Source organism: Prionailurus viverrinus, chromosome E2 (genome assembly GCF_022837055.1).
Source record: "Prionailurus viverrinus isolate Anna chromosome E2, UM_Priviv_1.0, whole genome shotgun sequence".
NCBI lineage: Eukaryota > Metazoa > Chordata > Mammalia > Carnivora > Felidae > Prionailurus > Prionailurus viverrinus.
Window position 1 is genome coordinate 57,600,097 of NC_062575.1, and position 23,528 is coordinate 57,623,624.

Here is a 23,528-nt window from a genome sequence, read left to right on the forward strand (position 1 = left end):
AACCACAGTCAGTGGGAACTGTACAGGGATGTGATGTTAGAGAACTACGGACACCTCCTTTTCTTGGGTGAGGAATACTCCTTCCACACTGCCCAAACCATACTCAGGGATTTGTTCCTTCCCTTGAAGACTGTCTCTTGGGATCTTCCTCTTTGCATGACTGGGATTCAGATCCCTGCAGTCAGGGAAAGAAGTAGGGGTTTGTGGATGTACAGAAAAATCTTCTTGTTGTTTCCTTTTCAGCTTTACCTTTTCTTCCTTAGGGTAACATCATCATTTCTGTACATTAATGAGAATTCTAAAGGCTAAGGGGCATAAAATGGTATCTCTTTTGTCTTAAATACCGATTTCTTTTTTTTTTTTTTTTTTTTCAACGTTTATTTATTTTTGGGACAGAGAAAGACAGAGCATGAACGGGGGAGGGGCAGAGAGAGAGGGAGACACAGAATTGGAAACAGGCTCCAGGCTCTGAGCCATCAGCCCAGAGCCCGACGCGGGGCTCGAACTCGCGGACTGCAAGATCGTGACCTGGCTGAAGTCGGACGCTTAACCGACTGCGCCACCCAGGCGCCCCTTAAATACCGATTTCTACTCATTGTCATGGTAGTACTCGGAAGTGGAGGTCAAGATCTGAACATGGAAAATTCATCCTGCATGTTCTAAAGGGGATGTTGGCCCACAGCATTTGGGAAATCATTTTCAAGCTTCTACTCTGTCCTCTCTGCTCTACTAAGCACAATAGTGGATCAGAAGTTAGAATCCCCAACCACACTCACATTCTTTTTTTTCTAATAAACAGGTCTTGTTGTGTCAAAGCCAGACCTGGTCATCTTTTTGGAACACAAGAAGGATGTCTGGGCCGTGAAGAGAAAGGAGACAGTAGCTACACACCCAGGTAGGAGGAACTGAAGTGGATGACAGAGGTGAGGTCCAGTCGTGAAAGAGGAGTTGGACCTCAGAATGTGGTTGAGCAGCTCTCCTTGAATGGAAATTAGGTTGGAAAGGCCAGTATTAGGTCTCTCCTTTCACATCAGGCATCTGCTTTCCAACACATCATGCTGTTACATTCTCAAAGGATTGTTGTTCAGTTTCACTAAGCTTGTTCACATCCATAGTGAGGTCTTCCAGAACCTTATTGGTTCTCCATTGCTTGGAGGTCTTGGGGAAATCTCTGCATTTCTGAGGAAGTCTAGGTTAATCCATTTCTGACTTCTGTTTTGCTTCTTGTGTGAAGTGTGTGAGGGTAGTGGTGGGCATCTTGGGGTTAGGTGCAGAGATCCCAGGAATGCTAGAGGGAGACATCACAAGTTTTCTTGTTGATCCTTTCCAGGATTAAGGAGGCTTTCATTTTAATCATACAAAATAGAGGCCCAGTAATTTCATCAGGTAGTTGAGTAGTTGTATATGAGATTCCTTTATGATTTATTATATCAATAGTCCTGATATGACATGGGCATGTGCTTTATGAGAAGTGAGGGAGACAATTAGTAAACTTCCTATATTTAGAAAAAGAGTTTTAATTATAAATGTAATTTCACTTCAGGAAAAATTAAGTTTTTTTTTTGTATGTTTTTTTGTTTTTTTGTTTTTTTTACTTTTCTCAGAATGTATATGTATTTAATACCAAAGATTTTTTTGATAAAGTGATTGTTGGCCTATTTTACAATTTTTTTGAAACTTGTTTATTTAGAAATGAAAGGTTTTGGGGCACTTGGTTGACTCAGAGGGTTTAGCATCTGAGTCTTGATTTCAGCTCAGGTCATGACTTCATGGTTTGAGTTTAAGCCCTAAGTCCATTTCTGCACCCAGTGTGGAGCCTGCTTGGAATTCCCTTCTCTCTCTCCCTCTCCCTACCCCCACTCCCTTTCTCTCTCAAACTTATTAAAAAATTACCAAAAAGAAATGAAAGGTTTTTATTTGTTTGATTCTAAAGATTGGATTATAGGGGCGCCTGGGTGGCACAGTTGTTTAAGCATCCGACTTCAGCCAGGTCACGATCTCACGGTCCGTGAGTTCGAGCCCCGTGTCGGGCTCTGGGCTGATGGCTCAGAGCCTGGAGCCTGTTTCCGATTCTGTGTCTCCCTCTCTCTCTGCCCCTCCCCCGTTCATGCTCTGTCTCTCTCTGTCCCAAAAATAAATAAACGTTGAAAAAAAAATTAAAAAAAAAAAGATTGGATTATAGGGGAGCCTCGGTAGCTCAGTTGGTTAAGCCTTCAACTTCAGCGTAGGTAATGATCTTGTGGTTTGTGACTTTGAGCCCTGTGTCTGACTCTGTGCTGAGAGCTCACAGCCTGGAGCTATGGATTCTATGGATTCTATGTCCCCCTCCATCTCTCTGAGAGTCTCCCTGGCTTGTCCTCTCTCTCTCTCTCTCTCTCTGATACATGCACATTAAAAAATAAACAATTGATTATACCCTTAAATCTGTGTGATAGGAGGGATCTATTAACATAACACATTGTTTAATGTCTTAAGTGCTTAATTCAGAAAAGTTTTCATTAGAGGTTTCCATGGTTGATTTTAAGGAACATTCTTTACAATTTTAATGCCCATGAAGATAAGCCGGTAATTCAAAATGTTCCTTTTTCATGGGTGCACAGTCACAGTTGAAAATTAGAGCTAAAGCTAGGGGTGTCTGGGCTTAGGTCATGATCTCATGGTTCGAGAGTCTGAGCTCTGCATCGGGCTCTATGCTGACACTGTGGAGCCTGCTTGGGATTCTTTCTTTCTTCCTCCTCTGCTTTACCTTTTTCTCTCTCAAAGTAAATAAGGTTAAAAAATATATATATGTATATATAGTGGGCCTGTTTTAAATAGTTCATCATTTTTATGTAGAATTTTTTGGTTTACATTTTGTCTGGTTTTGAAATTCCATAATAATGTGCTTCCTTTTGTATGGAACTTTCCACAGCATTATTTAGGTGGGATTTTGCTTTTACCTGTGTATTTTGTTTTAGGGTGACAATTTTCAACTCATTATGTTTTTGGACAATGTGAGTGAGTCTAAGTCAGATAAGATCAGCTTTATGCCCTTTGCTAATAAAAGTATGTATTTGTAGCAGTATTACCTATGCATACTTGTGAGTCATCTTGTGTATTTCTTTCCTTGATTAGTGGTAAATGAATGTTGTATCCTGTTTAGGTGAGTTATGCTAATAGAATTAATTTCATCATGTATTTATTGGTGAATGTATTGGCTGCATGTATTTTCATTCTGGTTACCTTAGAGAGTACTTAAAACATCTTAAAGGTATAGCAAACCTTTATGCATGCTGCTAATGCAGACCTCAACACAGGGCTTGCTTTTTTTTTTTTTTTTTTTTTTTTAACGTTTATTTATTCCTGAGAGACAGACAGAGAGAGAGACAGAGAGAAAGAGAGACCGACCGACCAAGCCCACGCAGGGGAGGGGCAGAGAGGGAGGGAGACACAGAATCTGGATCTCCAGGCTTCTGGCTGTCAGCACAGAGCCCAATGCGGGGCTCAAACTCATGAACCCCGAGATCATGACCTGAGCTGAAGTTGAGCACGTAACCAAATGAGCCCCTGAAGCAACCCTCAACACAGGATTTGAATTCCCAAACTGGGAGAACGTGTCCTAAGCTGAAATCAGGAGTTGGACACTTAACCGAATGAGCCACCTTCATGCCCCTAACACAGTTTTAAGCCGATAGTGTCAATTTTATTTTATTTTATTATTTTTTTTTTAAATTTTTTTTTCAACGTTTATTTATTTTTGGGACAGAGAGAGACAGAGCATGAACGGGGAAGGGGCAGAGAGAGAGGGAGACACAGAATCGGAAACAGGCTCCAGGCTCTGAGCCATCAGCCCAGAGCCTGACGCAGGGCTCGAACTCACGGACCGCGAGATGGTGACCTGGCTGAAGTCGGACGCTTAACCGACTGCGCCACCCAGGCGCCCCTCGATAGTGTCAATTTTATACAAAACTCTTCTACTTATCATCTCTGCACCAGTACCCACTTTATATTGATGACATCATAAATCTTTTTTATATTGCATATATTATTACCTAGATTTGATTTTTCTGCTTTTATTTAAGAAAAAGTCTGTAGCAGAAATAAATGTGACTTGTCCTACCTTGTTACAACACTACAGGTTTCTATAATTGTGTAAGTATTTATACTTCTCAGAGAGCTTTATGTTATGTCTTTTCAGTTACTGTTTAGAATCTTTTTAGTTCAACAAGGACTTTTTAAAAAAAATTAATGTTTATTTATATTTTGAGAGAGAGACAGAGACAGAATCTGAAGCAGGCTCCAGGCACTAAGTCTTCAGCAAGATCACAACACAGGGCACGGACTCACCAACCGTGAGAACATAACTTGAACCAAAGTTGGATACGTGACCAACTGAGGCACCCAGGTGCCCCTAGAAGGACATTCTTTAACATTTTTGTAGGACAGATCTGCTGATAAACTTAGAGGGGTTTTGCCTTGGCAAAGTCTTCATTTCTACATGCATGGAAAACAGCTGTGCCAGGTAGGGTATTCTTGGTGGATAGTTTTTGATCCTTCAGTATTTGAATACATTGTTTCATGCTTTTCTTTCTATAAGGTCTACTGAGAACCCCACTCACAATCTGATAGGAGCTCTCTTGTACATAAGTTGCCTTTGTCATGCTTTTCAAAATTCTCTTTTCACTGGTCATTTTTGGTAGGTTAATTATAACGTGTCACTGTGTTCATGTCTTGTCTTTTTTCTTCTTCTATTTTTACTTAAATTCTAATTAGATAACATACCGTGCAAAATTGATTTCAGTATAATTCAGTGGCTCATCACTTACGTACAGTGCTCATCATAACAATTGCTTTCCTTAATAGCCATCACCAAGCAACCTGTCCCTCACCCATCTCCCGCCATTGATACTTATCCTACTGTGAATTTACCGTGCTTGTGAATTTGTCTCTTCTTTCCACATACAAGAGAGCTACAAGCCTTTAGTTCTTCATGGAAACTCTCTGCCCCCTTTCACTCTGCTCTCCTTATGGGGTCCCATTAATGTACACATTGTTCCACTTGTCGGTGTCCCGTGTGTCCCTAGACTTTGTCCTTTTCCACATTTTTCTTTGGTCCTCTTAGGTAATTTAAAACAAGTGGTCTTTAGATTGTCCACTTCTCTTTTCTGCTTGATCAAGTCTGTTGCTGACTCCTTTGTATATTTTTAAATTCAGAGATTCTCCACTTGAGCTCCCAATTGTTTCTTATACTTTGCCTCTTTGGGCTTACGTTTTGGTCATGCATAGTTTTTCTGCTCTCATTTAGGTACCTGTTTTCTCTTCTTCCTCCATGAGCATCTTTATGATGATTTCTTCTTGACTTCTTTGTCATTGATACTTCCTAATTAATTTAAGGTCAGTTTTGGAGATTTATTTCATTCCTGTGAGTGAAACAAGTTCTTCTATTTCTTTATGGCCTTGTGGCCTTTTGTTGAGATTAGTAAATTTAAGAAAACAGCTTCTGGGCTTAGGCTTATGAACTTGTTTTTACAGGAGAACACAAGTAATTGGTAATGTCTGAATTTTTGTAATTTCCCAGTTTACGAAAGTCTAGTTACTTCTTTAGAGCCCATGATACCTTCCTCTGTTGTCCTCAGCTCTGTGGTCTCTCCAGTGTGTAAACAAAAGCTCACCTGTTGTCTCAGCATCCATCATAGTCACAAACTTTGTCTCTTCAATGTTTCTCTTCTTTTCTACTTGCCTGCTTGGGCTGGGTTCTCCTAATTGCCTTCTGGAGCACTCACAAAGTAATTTAGTCCATTTTTGTCTCCATGGGGGAGCCACCGTCCTGATGCTCCCTATTTCTTCACTGCTGATATCCTGTGATGGGTATTAATTTTGGATATTAGCATTTAACATATATGCATGTGAAGATAGTAAGTGAGAGAACTGATCGTGTATCTTTTACTTGTGTCTTTTCATAACACCATAGGCTTGTTGGCAAAGTCAGGTAAAGAATATTCTTTTTAAAGAGTGATGTAGGAACAAATGCAAGTTGTGGTTCTTAGTATTTACACTCAGTGATGACTTGGATGAAGATGGAGGGTAGAAATGAAGTTACGATGGATATCGCCAAACCAGGACAATTGCCCTTAGTGGAACCCATACTGCCAGAAGAGATCAAGCGTATAAAATACTTGGGGGAAAACCCCACCTTAAGTCAGTTCCATTTGAATCCCAGGACCAAAATCCATTTTCGTAAAGTTTTATTTTTTTAAATATTTATTTATTTATTTTTGGTTGCTTCTCATTTTTTTAAATATGAAATTTATTGTCAGATTTGTTTCCATACAACAACCAGTGCTCATTCCAACAGGTGCCCTCCTCAATGCTCATCACCCACTCTCCCCTCCCTCCCAGCCCCCACAAACCCTCAGTTTATTCTCAGTTTTTAAGAGTCTCTTATGGTTTGTCTCCCTCCCTCCCTTTTTCTTTTTCCTTCCCCTCCCCCATGGTCTTGTATTAAGTTTCTCAGGATCCACATAAAAGTGAAAATATATGGTACCTGTCTTTTCTGTATGACTTAGCATAACACTCTTCAGTTCCATCCACGTTACTGCAAAAGGCCATATTTCATTCTTTCTCGTTTCCAAGTAGTATTCCACTGTGTATATAAACCACAATTTCTTTATCCATTTGTCAGTTGATGGACATTTAAGCTCTTTCCATAATTTAGCTATTGTTGAAAGTGCTGCTATAAACAGAAGTACAAGTGCCCCTATGCATCAGTACTGCTGTATCCCTTGGGTAAATTCCTAACAGTGCTATTGCTGGGTCATAGGGTAGATCTATTTTTAATTTTTTGAGGAATCTCCCCACTGTTTTCCAGAGGAACTGCACCAGTTTGTATTCCCACCAACAGTGCAAGAGGGTTCTCGTTTCTCCACATCCTCTCCAGCATCTATAGTCTCCTGATTTGTTCATTTTAGCCACTCTGACTGGCATGAGATGATATCTCGGTGTGGTTTTGATTTGTGTTTCCCTGATGAGGAGTGACGTTGAGCATCTTTTCATGTGCCTGTTGGCCATCCGGATGTCTTCTTTAGAGAAGTGTCTATCCATGTTTTCTGCCCATTTCTTCACTGGATTACTTGTTTTTGAGGTGTGGAGTTTGGTGAGCTCTTTGTAGATTTTGGATACTAGCCCTTTGATATGTCATTTGCAAATATCTTTCCCCATTCCGTTGGTTTCCTTTTAGTTTTGTTGACTTGTTTCCTTTGCAGTGCAGTAGTTTTTATCTTGATTAAGTCCCAATAGTTCACTTTTGCTTTTAATTCCCTCGTCTTTGGGGATGTGTCAAGTAAGAAATTGCTGCGGCTGAGGTAAGAGAGGTTTTTTCCTGCTTTCTCCTCGCGTTTTGATCATTTCCTGTCTCACATTCAGGTCCTTTATCCATTTTGAGTTTATTTTTGTGGATGGTGTAAGAAAGTGGTCTGGTTTCATTCTTCTGCATGTTGCTGTCCAGTTCTCCCAGCACCATTTGTTAGACTGTCTTTTTTCCATTGAATATTCTTTCCTGCTTTGTCAAAGATTAGTTGACCATACTTTTGTGGGTCCAATTCTGGAGTCTCTATTCTATTCCATTGGCCTATGTGTTGGTTTTTGTGCCAATACCATGCTGTCTTGATTACAGCTTTGTAGTAGAGGCTAAAGTCTGGGATTGTGATGCCTCCCACTTTGGTCATCTTATTCAATATTACTTTGGCTATTCGGGGTCTTTTGTGGTTCCGTACAAATTTTAGGATTGCTTGTTCTAGCTTCAAGAAGAATGCTGGTGCAATTTTGATTAGGATTGCATTGAATGTGTAGATTGCTTTGTGTAGTATTGACATTTTAACAGTATTTATTTTTCCAATCCATGAGCATGGAATGTTTTTCCATTTTTTTGTATCTTCTTCAATTTCCTTCATAAACTTTCTATAGTTTTCAGCATACAGATTTTTGGTTCGGTTTATTCCTAGGTATTTTATGCTTCTTGGTGCAATTGTCAATGGGATCATTTTCTTTATTTGTCTTTCTGTTGCTTCGTTATTAGTGTATAATAATGCAACTGATTTCTGTACATTAATTTTGTACTCTGCGACTTTGCTGAGTACTGAAAGCTTGGCTTCATCTTTGCCAATTTTGATGCTTTTGATTTCCTTTTGTTGTCTCATTGTTGATGCTAGAACTTCCAACACTATGTTATATCGGTGAGAGTGGACATCCCTGTCGTGTTCCTGATCTCAGGGGGAAAGCTCTCAGTTTTTCCCCATTGAGGATGATATTAGCTGTGGGCTTTTCACACATGCCTTTTATGATATTTAAGTATCACGACTTCCTCCAGGGTTTTTATTAAGAAAAGATGCTGAATTTTGTCAATTGCTTTTTCTGCATCAGTTGACAGGATCATTTTATTGAAAGGATCTTTATTAATGTGATGTATCACATTGATTGATTTGCGAACGTTGAACCAGCCCTGCAGCCCAGGAATGAATCCCACTTGATCATGGTGAAGAATTCTATTTATATGCTGTTGAATTCAATTTGCTACCATCTTAATGAGAATTGTTGCATCCATATTCATCAGGGATATTGGCCTGTAGGTCTCTTTTTTTTTGCTGGGCCTTGGTCTGGCTTGAGAACCAAAGTAATGCTGGCTTCATAGAATGAGTCTGGAAGTTTTCTTCCCTTTCTCTTTTTTGGAACAGCTTGAGAAGGATAGGTGTTAACTCTGCTTCAAATGTCTGGTAGAATTCCCCAGGGAAGCCATCTGGTCCTGGATTCTTATTTGTTGGGAGATTTTTGATAACTAATTCAGTTTCTTCACTGGTTATGGGTCTATTCAAGTTTTCTATCTCTTCCTGTTTGAGTTTTGGAAGTGTTTGGGTGCTCAGGAATTTTTCCACTTCTTCCAGGTTGTTCAGTTTGTTGGCGTATAACTTTTCATACTGTTCCCTGATAATTGCTTGTATTTCTGAGGGATTGGTGTAATAATTCCATTTTCATTCATGATTTTATCCATTTGGGTCCTCTCCCTTTTCTTTTTGAGGAGCCTGGCTAAAGCTTTATCAATTTTGTTTATTTTTTCAAAACACCAACTCTTGGTTTCATTGATCTGCTCTACAGTTTTTTTTAGATTCTATATTTTTTATTTTTGCTCTGATCTTTACTATTTGTCTTCTTCTGCTGGGTTTGGGGTGTCTTTGCGGTTCTGCTTCTATTTCCAGTAGGTGTGCTCTTAGGTTTTGATTTGGGATTTTTCTTGTTTCCTGAGGTAGGCCTGGATTGCAATGTATTTTCCTCTCAGGACTGCTTTCGCTGCATCCCAAAGCGTTTGGATTGTTGTATTTTCATTTTCATTTGTTTCCGTATATTTTAAAATTTCTCCTCTAATTGCCTGGGTAACCCATTCATTCTTTAGTAGGGTGTTCTTTAACCTCCATGCTTTTGGAGGTTTTCCAGACTTTTTCCTGTGGTTGATTTCAAGTTTCATGGCACTGTGGTCTGAAAGCGTGTATGGTATGATCTCAATTCTTTTATACTTATGAAGGGCTGTTTTGTGACCCAGTATGTGATCTATCTTGGAGAATGTTCCATGTACACTCGAGAAGAAAGTGTATTCTGTTGCTTTGGGATGCAGAGGTTTAAATATATCTGTCAAGTCCATCTGATCCAGTGTATCACTCAGGGCCCTTGTTTCTTTATTTTATTTATTTTTTTTTTTTAAATTTTTTTTTCAACGTTTATTTATTTTTGGGACAGAGAGAGACAGAGCATGAATGGGGGAGAGGCAGAGAGAGAGGGAGACACAGAATCGGAAACAGGCTCCAGGCTCTGAGCCATCAGCCCAGAGCCCGACGCGGGGCTCGAACTCCTGGACCGCGAGATCGTGACCTGGCTGAAGTCGGATGCTTAACTGACTGCGCCACCCAGGCGCCCCAATGCCCTTGTTTCTTTATTGATCGTGTGTCCTAGATGATCTCTCCATTGCTGTAAGTGAGGTATCAGAGTCCCCTGCAATTACCATATTCTTATCCATAAGGCTGCTTATGTTTGTGATTAGTTGTTTTATATATTTGGGGGCTCCTGTATTCAGCTCATAGACATTTATAATTGTTAGCTCTTCCTGATGGATAGACCATATAATAATTATATAATGCCCTTCTTCATTTCTTGTTACAGCCTTTAATTTAAAGTCTAGTTTGTCTGATATAAGTATGGCTACTCCAGCTTTCTTTTGACTTCCAGTAACATGACAGTTCTCCATCCCCTCACTGTCAATCTGAAGGTGTCCTCAGGTCTAAAATGAGTCTCTTGTAGACAGCAAATAGATTTTTTTTTAATCCATTCTGATACCCTACGTCTTTTGGTTGGAGCATTTAGTCCATTTACATTCAGTGTTATTACAGAAAGATATGGGTTTAGAGTCATGATGTCTTTAGGTTTCATGCTTGTAGTGATGTCTCTGGTCCTTTGTGGTCCTTGCAACATTTCACTCACAGAATCCCCCTTAGGGTCTCTTGTAGGGCTGGTTTAGTGGTGGTGAATTCCTTCAGTGTTTGTTTGGGGAAAACTAAAATACATTATTGTAAATCTTTAAAAATATTTTACTCATTTTTGAGAGAAAGAGTGCAAGCAGGGGAGAAGCAGAGAGAGAGATGCATATTCAGAAGCAGGCTAAAGGCTCTGAGTTATCAGCAGAGAGTCTGATGTAGGGCTTGGATTCTCGAACCATGAGATGGTATCTTGGGCTGAGGTCAGATATCCGACCAAGTGAGCTACCCAGCTGCCCCTCAAAAATTCATTTTTATTCTTAAATATTCTCTGAAAGGACTTTGGAAATTCTTGAAAATGAACCAATCCATGCCAAAACTAATCATTGAAATCATTTCAAATATAAAATTGGTTTAATCCTTCATTCACTTATTCACTGAAATGTTTCTAAAAGTTAGAATTTTTATCTTCCTTTTTCAGTGTCTAAATGTGGTTGTTTTGAGAGGTCTTTTCAGAGGATTAATTATTCTTCCACCTTGCCTTAGCCTTCCTTTTCCAAAGTCTCTAATAACCAGACAGTCCGTATGCAAACATCACTGTTCAATGTTATCACATAGTGCCTAATTTGGATTTAGTTTTTATGTGTGGTGAACTTCAGAAGGCCTTTAGTGAGAACTCTATCTTCCGTAATTACCAAGGTGTTTAGTATGGAGATACAATTTTCCAATGCCAAGAATCTGGCAAGAAACGTGAAGCAAGGGTCAAATCCTCAATTTCAGAGAACTCCATTTACAAACATCCAGTATAAAAGTAATAAATGTGGGAAAGTGTCTTATGAAAGCTCAAATCCAACTGCACATCATTGCATCCTTACTGGAGAGAAGACTTAAAATGCAGCAACTCTGGTAAACTTTTAACCAGTCTTCAAAACTTGCTCAACAGCAGAGATTTCATAATGGGAAGAAAGCTTACAAATGTAACAATATGGCAAACGCTTTCAGTACCACAAAACTTGTCAACATGAGGTGTGATATATACTGGGGAGAAGGCTGAAAAGTGTTTTTAAAAATGTGGCAAAGGCTTTAGGCAGAACTTCAAACTTTGTGACCATCACAGAGTGCATACTGAAAGAAAGATTACCAATGTAAAAAATTTGACAAAGCATTTAATCCTCATCAAAACTTTGCAACATGAGACCGTCCTGAGGAGATAGCTTACAGATGTGAAGAATGTTGGCAAACTCTACCCACAACTGAACTCTCATAAAACATCAGAAAACCACACTGGATATAAACCCCAGAAATGTAATGAATGATGAAAAACTTTGTGTTTAATGTATATTTAAAAAACAGCAAACTTATTTGAATATAAAAACACTACAGTTGTGAACAGTTGGCCAGCTGTGTAATGTAATGTGAAATCTAAATAAACTGAGAGAATTCTCAGCAGAAAGAAGTCAATACCACTTTTGAGATATGATTCTAAATCAGACTATTCATTATAGATGAAAATCCAAAGTGAAAACATTCAGATCACTTATTTAGCCTTGGACAAGGGAGGTGCTATGGGGTGCCAACCCCTCCACAAGTGAACATCTGCTTGTAACTTGCGAGTCCCCAAATTTAAAAACATAGGTACTTTCCCATGGAAATAGCCTATTGTGGACCAGAAGCATCATCTAGAACAGCCAATACCCCTTTTTTAATACATGGCCTATATTATATGCAGTATTTTTATAATAAAGCAAGCTTGAGGAAAGAAAATATTAAGGAAATAATAATGAAGAGAAAGCACATTTACAGTATATATACAAATTTGTGTATAAGTGGACCCACACGGTTCAATCCCATGTTCTAACATGGTCAACTGTGTTTGTTAACGTGCATGAAAGGATCAAGAGAAGATGGATGTGTGTCTGGAAAGGAATAATTTCACCGTCTCCTTTTTCTTTTGACCATAATTGCAATTTTGGGGGTGAGGGGGTGGAAAATATTATTAGCTCGTGTGCATGCAAAAGGATTTGATTGTTTCTGTCTCTCAGACATGCAGGGCTGTAGTATGATGGGGAATTCTCATACCAACTTTTCCATAGAACATAATGGACACTGTCATGTACAATGTATGAAGAAAGTCTACATTCACATGGTGTTTGTGGCTGATCTATAACAGTGATGTAAGTCACCATGAAGTGATCGTTCAGGGCATCATTATTTGTATTAAAGTAAGATAGAGGAACATTCTGAATTTTAAATAGATATGCCATTTTTTTTCCAAGGAGATTATGTTGGCTGTTGATTAAAATTTGCATGCATCTTCATAATAGCAATCGATAGAAGTCAAGAATATTAGGCAGTTGAAATAGAGATTTTCACACATCTTAGGCAAGCATAGCTAACTCTTGCATAAAAGGGTGTAAAATTATTGTAAATCCACATTTATTCAATGATGAGCCTCAGCTTGCACAGCATGGAAAGCACAACTCACAGATTCTTACATCAGAGGAAAAGAATAATTCTTGAATGCTTGAAATGGGTGTTTTGACCAAGGATCGCACAGTGGTTTTGCAACGGTATGTTTAGCATGTGTTTGAACTTAATACATTTTGATTAAAAACACTGAATAGATTTTAATGTGTTAACACTGTGTTAATGAATGAACTGTTCCCCTACACCAACCTGAGCCTGCCCCACCTTCATTAAGGTTGTAGGTAAACAGTAACACAAAGTGCACTTGACCATTGAGCAACATGGGTTTGGTCTATGTGGGTACATATATAGTCAGGTTTGTTCATTGTACAGAAATTTATTTTCTCTTCTGAGTTTCTTAACATTTTCCTTTTTTGAAATTCCTTTACTATAGGAATGTCATATATAACACATATAACATAAAATATACATTAATCGATCTCGATCAAGTTCCTTGTCATCAGTAGGCTATTAAAATATAGTATTGGGGAGTCAAAGTAATACACAGATTTTCAATGGCATGAGGGTGGCCACACTGAACCCCTGCATTGTTCAAGGGTCACTCATGCTTGGGAAAGCAGTGGGATGATATCACTAATAATCTATTCTCCGCAAGTTTATGTATTCTACCTTCCTTATTGTGACTGCTGGAACATTAGGGTGCTGTTAATATGGAGGACACGGAAGTATTCTTGAGAGCATAGCTAGTCAATTTCTTCTTTTTATTTTTTATTTTTTTAACATTTTTTCATTCTTGAGAGACCGAGCGTGAGTGGGGGATGGGACAGAGAGAGGGGGGGAGATACAGAATCTGAAGCAGGCTCCAGGCCCTGAGGTGTCAGCACAGAGCCCTATGCGGAGCTCAAACCCACGAACTGTGAGATCATGACCTGAGCTGAAGTTGGACACTCAACCGATTGAGCCACCCAGCTGCCCCTAGAGCATAGCTACTCAATTTCTTGATACTGTGGCCATGGGATCCATTTTGTATAACCACACTGGCTACAGGGGGATTGAAGGGATTCTAGCTAGACCCAGCAGCCAATAGAGTAGATAATGCCCTCAAAGTCTCAAAGTAGTTCCTGCTTGGGCTTCCCCAATAACCTTTGTGAAAGAGCACCCACTCCCAGTGTGTCTACCTTCAGCATCCCTTAGAGAAGAGCCCCGCAGAGTTCACCATGCCCTTCTCATGTGGGTTTGAATTGTACATTCTAGACTTAGCTTAGGAAGTGCAAAGCACTCCCAACTGTAGACCCTACAAAATGCATCTGCCCCAGTTTCTGCCACTGTCTCTGCCTTCACTCAGCCTTGACCTCAAGGCATATTGGGTACATCCTCTAGGATCAGTGAGTAGCAAACTTTATTGTTTCACATTCTTTGTTTTCTTTTATTCAACCATGGCTCACAATCCAACGTCCCCAGGTTCTATTTAACTCCTAAGGGAACAAAGTTATTACAACTATAATTATAAGCCATATGTACAGAATTATCAATTATTGTTTTTAACATTTTACACTTTTTTTCTCTGCTTATGTTGTTTTTAGGAGTATACAGAACACAAATTTTTATGGTTTGGGTACGCACAGAATACAGTATGTTATATTAAGCTAAAGATACATTTTACTTTTTGTTCTTTTGTTTTTAATATTTTTTGATGTTCATTTAGTTTTGAGAGAGAGAGAGAGAGAGAGAGAGAGAGAGCGAGCATGAGCAGGGAAGAGCCGGCAAGAGACAAAGACATAGAATCCAAAGCAGGGTCCAGGTTCAGAGCTGTCAGCAAACAGACCAACATAAGGCTTGAACTTATAAATCACAAGGTCATAACCTGAGCTGAAGTTGGATACTTAGCCAACTAAGCCACCCAGGTGTCCTGCTAAAGATGTAATTTGGAATAAAAGAACTAACTAGAAAGAAGTGCAAGTATAGGGGTGTGTATATTTAAGTGTGTGTACCTATATCTTCAGAAGGAAAGGGAATATTAGATCCAATGAGGTAATTTCAAAATTGATGCTGATGTAGTAAACAAAAATGTTACAGATTGAAAATGGGAATAATTTTCTATAGATCGTATTCCATTCATTTCTCCTAAATCTCCTGCATCATGGCTTGAAAATCTCCCCCATGCAAATCCTGTCTTGTCTACCTGCCTATTAGTTATGTAGCATATACTCTTCCTCATTCAAATGTTTAGGAACTGCCGCTTATCAGGTATACTCAGGGATGTTAAGAATGGTTTGCATGAAATGACATGGTGTTCCAAAATTAATTTGATTATGGGAGTAGTTCAACAGTGAACATAGTAAATTCCGTATAGTTTTATTAACACATTTCACTTCTCTCAATTGGAGAAGAACACAAAGTAAGATTTCTTTAGTTACTGTTCTTTTTCCTTCTTGGAAGTGATATCATCCAAGTTCTCCAATTGGAGAGTGAAAACTTCAGAGTGAAAACTTGCAGATTTATGTGTCATGGGTTGTTTTAACATTGACTTGATGAGACCAAGCATGCGATGTTGCTTGGTGCTTACTAGATGTTCTACATATAGGGAGAAAACAATCTTGTATTAGGAATAATTCTGCAGCCCAACGAATACTGAAAAACATCTAGGCTGAAGCATTGCCATGAATTCTTCACGTGGGGAGAGGACACCATCCAAGATGTGTTGCTGACTCTGGATGGAGAAGGATACATTTTGCTTGTTTTCTTTCCAAATCATCTCCAGTTTTTTTAATGTTCTCATCTCCATTACAGTCATGCAGGCATCACAGCTGTCCTTCTACGCTGTGTTGTGGATATCCCATTTTTACCACTCTACCACTCCCACATAAGCCGCACAGACTCTGGTAGTTTCTTCGGTGTGATTTGGAACTTTTAATTCAATGGGAAATGGTTGTTAACGCGTATGGAGGCCATACCTGGGATTTAAATACAATGTGGTCATCACTTCCCTGGAGGAAAAGGAAAACATCAATGGGCTACAGGATTTTCTCATTCACTTGGCATAGAGACAGTTGTAAGGACAGATAGAATATGAGGATGCTATCCTTGACGAGGACGATAGGTCCTACTAAAAGCACATATGGAGAACTCTTGAAATGCAGGGAAAGATCTGGTAGGAAGCCTCCTTTATTCACTGTAAAGTCTTAGGAAGATACTTGTGATGAAGAAATGTGACAGACATGGGGACATGGGAAATGTGGTAGGTTCTCAGATTGATGGAAGTCAGATCCTTTCCTCATATGTTCATGAATTCCCTGGCAGTCCTGAGGACCAGTTGCCTTGGATGCCATAGGTAACCATCCTCTCCCAGGCCCAGATATGTGGCAGTAGCTGGAAAGGGGAAATACGAGGATTTAAACATTGTGGCCACTGCTTTAAGATGTCATGTGACGGAATGGAAGTTGAAGATGAAGCAGGCTTCTGAACACTAATAGTCAGAACCAGCAAGGTGGGTGTGGTGTGTCCACACAGCACTGGCATCCCAGGTATACAACCCCAACACCTCTCTGATCCCTAAGGTTGATGACCTCCCAGGTATCTTGACTCCCCGCCAGCAGGGACCTCCCTGACTTCCATGCAGCCCCACGGTCAGGGTAGTCCTGTGCTCTGGACTGTGTGCAAGATACAGATTAGTTGGGTACCAGATCACCAGTCACCAGCAGGGAGGATGTCTGCTTCACAGAGCCCACGTGGTTTTTGGGTTAGATGTCCCTGTGTTGTTTTACAGCCCATGGTCTTTGTCACCCATCCTGATTTGAGTGGAAAGAGGATTTTTATCAGTTGTAGAAACTGATAAGATAAAGTTGGGTAGCATGTGATAGTCACATTTCACATTCGTTCAATTGAAAGATAATAATTCATTTTTCGGTACCTGTTATTCTGTGGTAAGCCACACCATGAAATGTTGATATGTACCTACAGAAAAGACAATGTAAATGGAGGGATGCCTGGCTGGGTTAGGCAGTAGAGTACCTAACACTTGAATGCTCGGCTGGAAGTCAAAACCCTATGTTGGGTGTAAAGGTTACTTCACACAGAAAAAATTAAAAATAGAGCTGCATCATTTAGTTAAGCCTCTGAATTTGACTAGGTCATGATCTCACAGTCCATGAGTTTGAGCCCCACATCGGGCTGTGTGCTGCTTCAGATTCTGTGTCTCCCTCTCTCTCTCCCCCTCTCCTCATTTTCTGTCTCTCTCTGTCTCAAAAATAAACAAAAAGTTAAAAAATTTTTTTTTAAATAAAGAATAAAATGCACAGGGAACTCCCGTCAAAATCAACACAAACAGGCCCAAGCCAAGATATATTAGAATTAAATTTACAAAATACGGTGATAAAGAAAAACTCTTCAAAGCAGGAAGACATCTTTCACTTATCAGGGAGAACCATAAGGTTACCTGGTGGTTCTTCAACAGAAACTTGGCAAGCCAGAAGGGAGTGGCACGATCTATTCCACTTGCTGACTGCGAAAAATAGGCAGCCAGGAATTCTCTATCCATCAAGGCTATCATTCAGAAGGGAAGGAGAGACAGAGTTTCCTAGACAAGCAAAATCTAAAGGAATTCCTCACCACTGAACTAGCCCTGCAGGAAATGTCAAAGGGGAATCTTGAAGTGCAAAGAAGACACCAAAAGTGACACAGAAAAAGGATCAAGAAAGTTTCTAGAAACAATGACAAAACGAGTAATAAAATGGCAATAAATGTATATCTATCAATAAACACCTGCAATGAAAATGTACTATATATTCCAATCAAAACACATAGAGTCTCTGAATGGAATAAACCAACCAAACAAAAACAACAAAAAAATAAACCCCAGGCCCATCTATATGCTGCCTACAAGAGACTACATATAGACATGAAGACACTTATAGATAGAAAGTGAGGGTGGTAGAGAAACCTTTCTCACGCAGATGAAGGTCAAAAGAAAGCCAGAGTAGCAATACTTAGGATGGACAAACTACATATTTTGCTCTTGTGTGGCAATTATCCTGCTTTGGTACCAGGGTAATGCTGGCCTCCTAGGGTTATTTTCAATGGGTTCCCTCTATTCTACTTTTAAGATTTTCATGAAGATTGTCTTAAATTTTGTTTTGTTTTTAATGTTTGTCAGAATTGGCCAATGAAGACAAGAGGTTGTGGGCTTTCCTATACTGGGAGGTTTTTTATTCCAAATTCAACTTATTTTTTTGTGAGGGTCTAAGAAGATTTCCTATTTCTTGAGCTCAAGATTCATTTTTCAATCTTGGTACTTGTGCGTTGTTTAAATTTACATTTTTTTCTATTTTGTCTAACTTGTTAGTATATAATTGTAGATGTGATCTGTTATCACACTATATATTTCTGTGGTTATCTGTTGTGAGGTTTCTGTTCCATTTCTCCACTTGGTGCTTGAGTTCTCTCTCCTTTTTTCTTAGTTAATGGAGTTCAAGAATTTCCAATTTTGTTTGTTTTGAAAAACCTTGGCATTATTTTTCATATTATTGTTCTGGTATCTTATTTCTAATTTTTAAGTTTTTAGTTTTATTTATTCATTTATTTTGAGTGAGAGAGAGAGAGCGCATGCAAGTTGAGGCAAGGGGCAGAGTGAGAGAGACAGAATCTTAAGCTACTCACTGAGACTGAAGCCCTACCTGGGACTTGATCCCACAACTCTGGGGTCATGACCTGAGCTGAAATCAGGAGTTAGACAGTTAGCAGAAGTAGCTACCCAGGTGCCCCAACTATTTTATGAATTTCTGATTTTTCCTTGGTATTTCCTTCTCCTGCAGAGCTGAATGTGGGGCTTGAACTCACCAACCACAAGTTTGTGAACTGAGCTAAAGTCAAATGCTCAAACGACTGAGCCCCTCAGGCAACCCTGTTGTTGTTTTTAATATTTTTTTGTTTTTGGAAAGAGAGAATCCCAGGCAGCCCCTGTATGGACACCACAGTGCCCGAGAAGGGACTGGATGTCACAAACCATGAGATCATGAAAGGAGCCAAAATCAAGAGTCTGATGCTAACCTACTGAGTCACCCAGGCACTCCTTAAAGGCAAAGACCATTTTGTGTGTTTCATTCACACTGCAGAATTTGGGTTCCCAATTCTCCAGTTTACATTTGCACACACATTCATTGCCAAGTGATTGTGGGAAGGGTGCACTAGCTGAGGGAAATTTGAGAGAGCCACAACTGCTGGCCTATGAAGCAGACTCAAGCCAGAAATACTGAACTCAGACTATGTGCCTTAAAAGATCAGCAAGAGTCCAGTCATCTATGGGTGATCTTGTGAAGAAACAGGTATTCTTGCTATTGGGGGTGAAATTCTTTTAGTACCTGTGGAAGATAATTTGGCAATATCTAGCAAAATTATGTATACTTTTTTGTCTCTTCACTAACAGCTTTCCCTCAAATTTACCTACACAGTACTTGCAAACTTGCACAACAGTGACCTTCAAGTATTCACCACCCCTATGTAAAAGCCAAAGATTGGGAACAACCCAAAATACTTTGGTAGAAAACCAATGAAGTAGAATAATGCCCAACTTTAAGGGTGCAGGAAAATAATCTACATTTATAATTGCATTAAAAAGAAACACTCTTGGAGAGTACCTAAGGAAAGGAAGCTTTTTATTTTGGTAGAGTATTAATAGGTGGGTATGTAGATAATTATACGGATAATAATTTTATAATCCTTTAAATGATAGGAGGAGACTTTTCTATCATTTTAAGATTCTCATCCTTAGGATCTATTAAAAACTTGAAAGTCAGTGTAAATATTAGTGTCACCTAAGAAACTAGCTTATTCCAATAAAGCAACAACCAGTATTCTCCCTTTAGACCACAGTTCTCATTATATTGCAATTGTTGGCAGGTGTTCAAAAAATCCTGCCCAATGCCATTACATTCGAAATGTGCCCCAAGCCATAGAAAACCACCATGAGGTGACCAGGATCTACTGGCTAGCTCTTACATGGAAATGAGATGCTGCTTGCCCACAGTCTACCTCATCTCAAATGAGCCCCTCCTCAGACTATGGAGGCTTCAGCCCCAGTATTGCCTCTGGTCCTGGCAACCAATGATTGTGCCAGGACAGGCCTGCAAGGACCAAATGTGCAAGGCAGACCACCTGTTGTAAATAATCAAGCCCTGTTACCCTGTGGAGCTGTGCCAACTTCCCCTCCTGACACTGCAAATATGAGGAAATCTATCTATGTCTAGTTCTTCAAAATCAGAGGCACAGTTGTTGTAACAATCATTTCTTGGGGATGTGGAAAAGAGGAGAATGATCTTTCCTCCCAAATCGTGGGCAGGAGCTGCTTTCTGACCACAAGAGTACTGTACAATTCTCAAGGGTGTAAGGGAGGGCATCAAAATTCCATTGTGGTACATGCCTGGGCTCTTGCTCTACTCTCCAAATGAACTTGAACAGTGTGCCAAATTGCACCTTTCTTTCCCCAGGTACCCAATATCTCTACAGTGTGTTAAAGACCCTAGATTGATAGGTAGGTAGGTAGGTAGGTAGCTAAGTCAGTAGGTAGACAGACAGATTTCTTCATGATGGAGTCCTGGTAGGTTTTATCTTTTTGGAAATTCATAACCATTCTTTGGTATCTACTTCTTGCCATATAATTATCATGGGCTGGATTTATTTTTATTTCATTTCTATGGGATCAGTTATACTGCGTCTGCCTTCACTTCGTCACTTGATTTTAGTTAGTCTTCTCTATTATTCTGGCTTCATTAGACATACACCTGTTGATTTTAGGGGGTTTTCTGAACACCAACTGTTTCTATTGTTGATTTTTCCTATTTTTGCTTTATTCTATAGTTTTCTTTCTGTTTTACGTTTCAATTGCCTTTCTTCTGCTAATTTTGAGCACATAGCACATAGGGTGCTTTTCTTCATTTTCTGAGCTACAAGAACATGATTTGTACTACACCCAGAGATGCTACAGAATTCTCCACTAAGCTATGCTGTCAGTTCCTTGTGTGCAAGTTTATGTGTCCATGGAAGAAGCAAGTCCTGATGATTTCTTCTTAGCTGTCTTCCTGATATTCTGATTGATTTTAAGGTTCTATATTAGAAGTTGTCAGTCCTTCATCTGACAGTAGTACCCTGGAATGATTTTACTTTTCTGTTATTTGATCTCAGTCAGCTATATTTTCACATGGTACCAAGACATTCCTGTTAAAGTCATGCATTGACGCTTCGTTCCAAAAAGGGTCATGAGTAGATATAAACACAGTCCCCTTGAGAATGTACACTTAATCACAGACTGGAACAAGGTTGGGGAGAGTGAAGGCCAAAGGTATCTGGGGACTCCTTCCCAGAGAATGATGATGAATGTAATAAATATGGGGAAGTCTTTTATCAAAACGTCAACCTTATTACACACAGGAGTATCCCTAAGGGAGAGAATCATTATAAATATATTGAATGTGGGAAAATTCTTAACCAGTCTCCCAATGTTGGTGGTCATCAGAGGATTCATGTGGGAAGAAACCGTTGCAGATATAATCAACCTGGGAGCATGTTTAGTCATTCATCAAGATTCAGTACAGGTCAGACAACTGGTACAGGACAGGAAAGTTATATAGGTAACGTATGTGGTAAAGCCTTTGACCACCAGCAACTGCATACTGGACAGAAACCTACAAATGTGAAGAATGTGGCAGGATCTTTAAATTGTCTCAACCCTTATTCAACATAAATTAACTCATACTGGAGAGAAACCTTACCAATGTAAGGAATGTGGTCATGTCTTTAACCAGTTCTCCACCCTTACAGGACATCAAAGAATTCATACTGGAGAGAAAACTTACCAAGAAAAAGAAGGTGGCAAGTCCTTTATCTGGTCCTCCTCCCTTTCAGGACATCAAAGAATTCATACTGTAGAGACACCGTACAAACTTCAACGATATGGTAAGACCTTTCGGCATCATTCACAACTTTCTGAACATCACACGGTTCATGCTGAGGAGAAACCTTACCAATGCAAAGAATGTGGCAAGGCCTTTAACTGGCGCACAGCCCTTAGGAGACATCACAGAATCCATACGGGACAGAAAACTTACCAATGTAAAAAATGTGGCAAGGCCTTTGTGAACTTCTCAAACTTGACACAACATCGCAGAATTCATACTGGAGTGAAACCTTACCAATGCAAAGAATCTGGCAAGGCCTATATGCGACAGTCAAGCCTTACCAAACATCACAGAATTCATACTGGAGTGAAACATTACCAATGTAAAGAATGTGGCAAGGCTTTTGGGTCCTTCTCAAACTTGAAACAACATCGCAGAATTCATACTGGAGTCAAACCTTACAAACGTAAAGAATGTGCTAAATCTCTTATCTGGCACTCAGGCCTCAGGACACAGGACACAGTTAATAGTGGAGAGAAACCTTACCAATGTAAAAAATGTGGCAAGGCCTTTAGCTGGCTCTCAGCCCTTACAGTACATCACAGAAGTCACCCCGGAGAGAAACATTACCAATGTAAAGAATGTGGTAAAGCCTTTTACTGGTACTCAGCCATTAAGTTACATCAGAGAATTCACAGTGGAGAGAAACCTTACCAATGTAAAGAATGTGGCAAGGCCTTTAGCCAGAAATCAAACTTTAAAGGACATAAAATAATTCATACTGGACAGAAACCTTACCAATGTAAAGAATGTGGCAAGGCCTTTACCTGGTCATCAGTCCTTAAGATACATCACAGAATTCATAGTGGAGAGAAACCTTACCAGTGTAAAGAATGTGGCAAGGCCTTTTACTGCCCATCACATCTTGATGTACATCACAGAGTCCATACTGGAGAGAAACCTTACCAATGTAATGAATGTGGCAAGACCTTTAACCAGAAATCATACCTTAAACAACATAAAGTAATTCATACTGGACAGAAACCTTACCAATGTAAAGAATGTGGCAAAACCTTTAACTGGCAATCAGCCCTTAAGTCACATCACAGAATTCATAGTGGAGAGAAACCTTACCAATGTAAAGAATGTGGCATCGCCTTTAGCTGGCTCTCAGCCCTTACAGAACATCACAGAATTCATACTGGGGTGAACCCTTACCAATGCAAAGAATGTGGCAAGGTCTATACGCGATATTCAAACCTTAGCAGACATCATAGAATTCATACTGGAGTTAAACCTTACCAATGTAAAGATTGTGGCAAAGCCTTTAACTGGCAATCGGCCCTGAAGGCACATCACAGAATTCACAGTGGAGAGAAACCTTACCAATGCAAAGAATGTGGCAAGGCTTTCATCCGGCCCTCAGCCCTTACAGTACATCACAGAATTCATACTGGAGTGAAACCTTACCAATGTAAAGAATGTGGCAAAGCCTTTAACTGGCAATCGGCCCTGAAGGCACATCACAGAATTCACAGTGGAGAGAAACCTTACCAGTGCAAAGAATGTGGCAAGGCCTTCATCCGGCCCTCAGCCCTTACAGAACATCACAGAATTCATACTGGAGTGAAACCTTACCAATGCAAAGAATGTGGCAAGGCGTATCCGCGACAGTCAAGCCTTACCAAACATCACAGAATTCATACTGAAGACTGATTTT

General features: G+C 39.6%; 1 protein-coding gene across 1 annotated transcript; it reads left to right on the plus strand.

Moving 5' to 3' along the window:
• Nucleotides 1-23,524, plus strand: LOC125153461 (zinc finger protein 420-like). Its single transcript, XM_047836632.1, has 5 exons — nt 1-67; nt 800-895; nt 21,732-21,835; nt 21,923-22,258; nt 22,325-23,524. Exons 1-5 carry the CDS (start codon nt 34-36, stop codon nt 23,522-23,524), a joined length of 1,770 nt encoding a protein of 589 aa, XP_047692588.1. The 5' UTR covers nt 1-33.
• Nucleotides 23,525-23,528: the final 4 nt, after the last annotated feature.

What these genes read in the sequence shown, in the direction of transcription:
- LOC125153461 (XM_047836632.1), top strand. Translation starts at nt 34, where the DNA reads ATGTTAGAGAACTACGGACACCTCCTTTTCTTGG. An exon ending in GACATCAAAGAATTCATACT is followed by an intron (nt 21,836 to 21,922) that starts GTAGAGACACCG and finishes GTTCATGCTGAG; the next exon opens with GAGAAACCTTACCAATGCAA. An exon ending in ATCGCAGAATTCATACTGGA is followed by an intron (nt 22,259 to 22,324) that starts GTCAAACCTTAC and finishes CTCAGGACACAG; the next exon opens with GACACAGTTAATAGTGGAGA.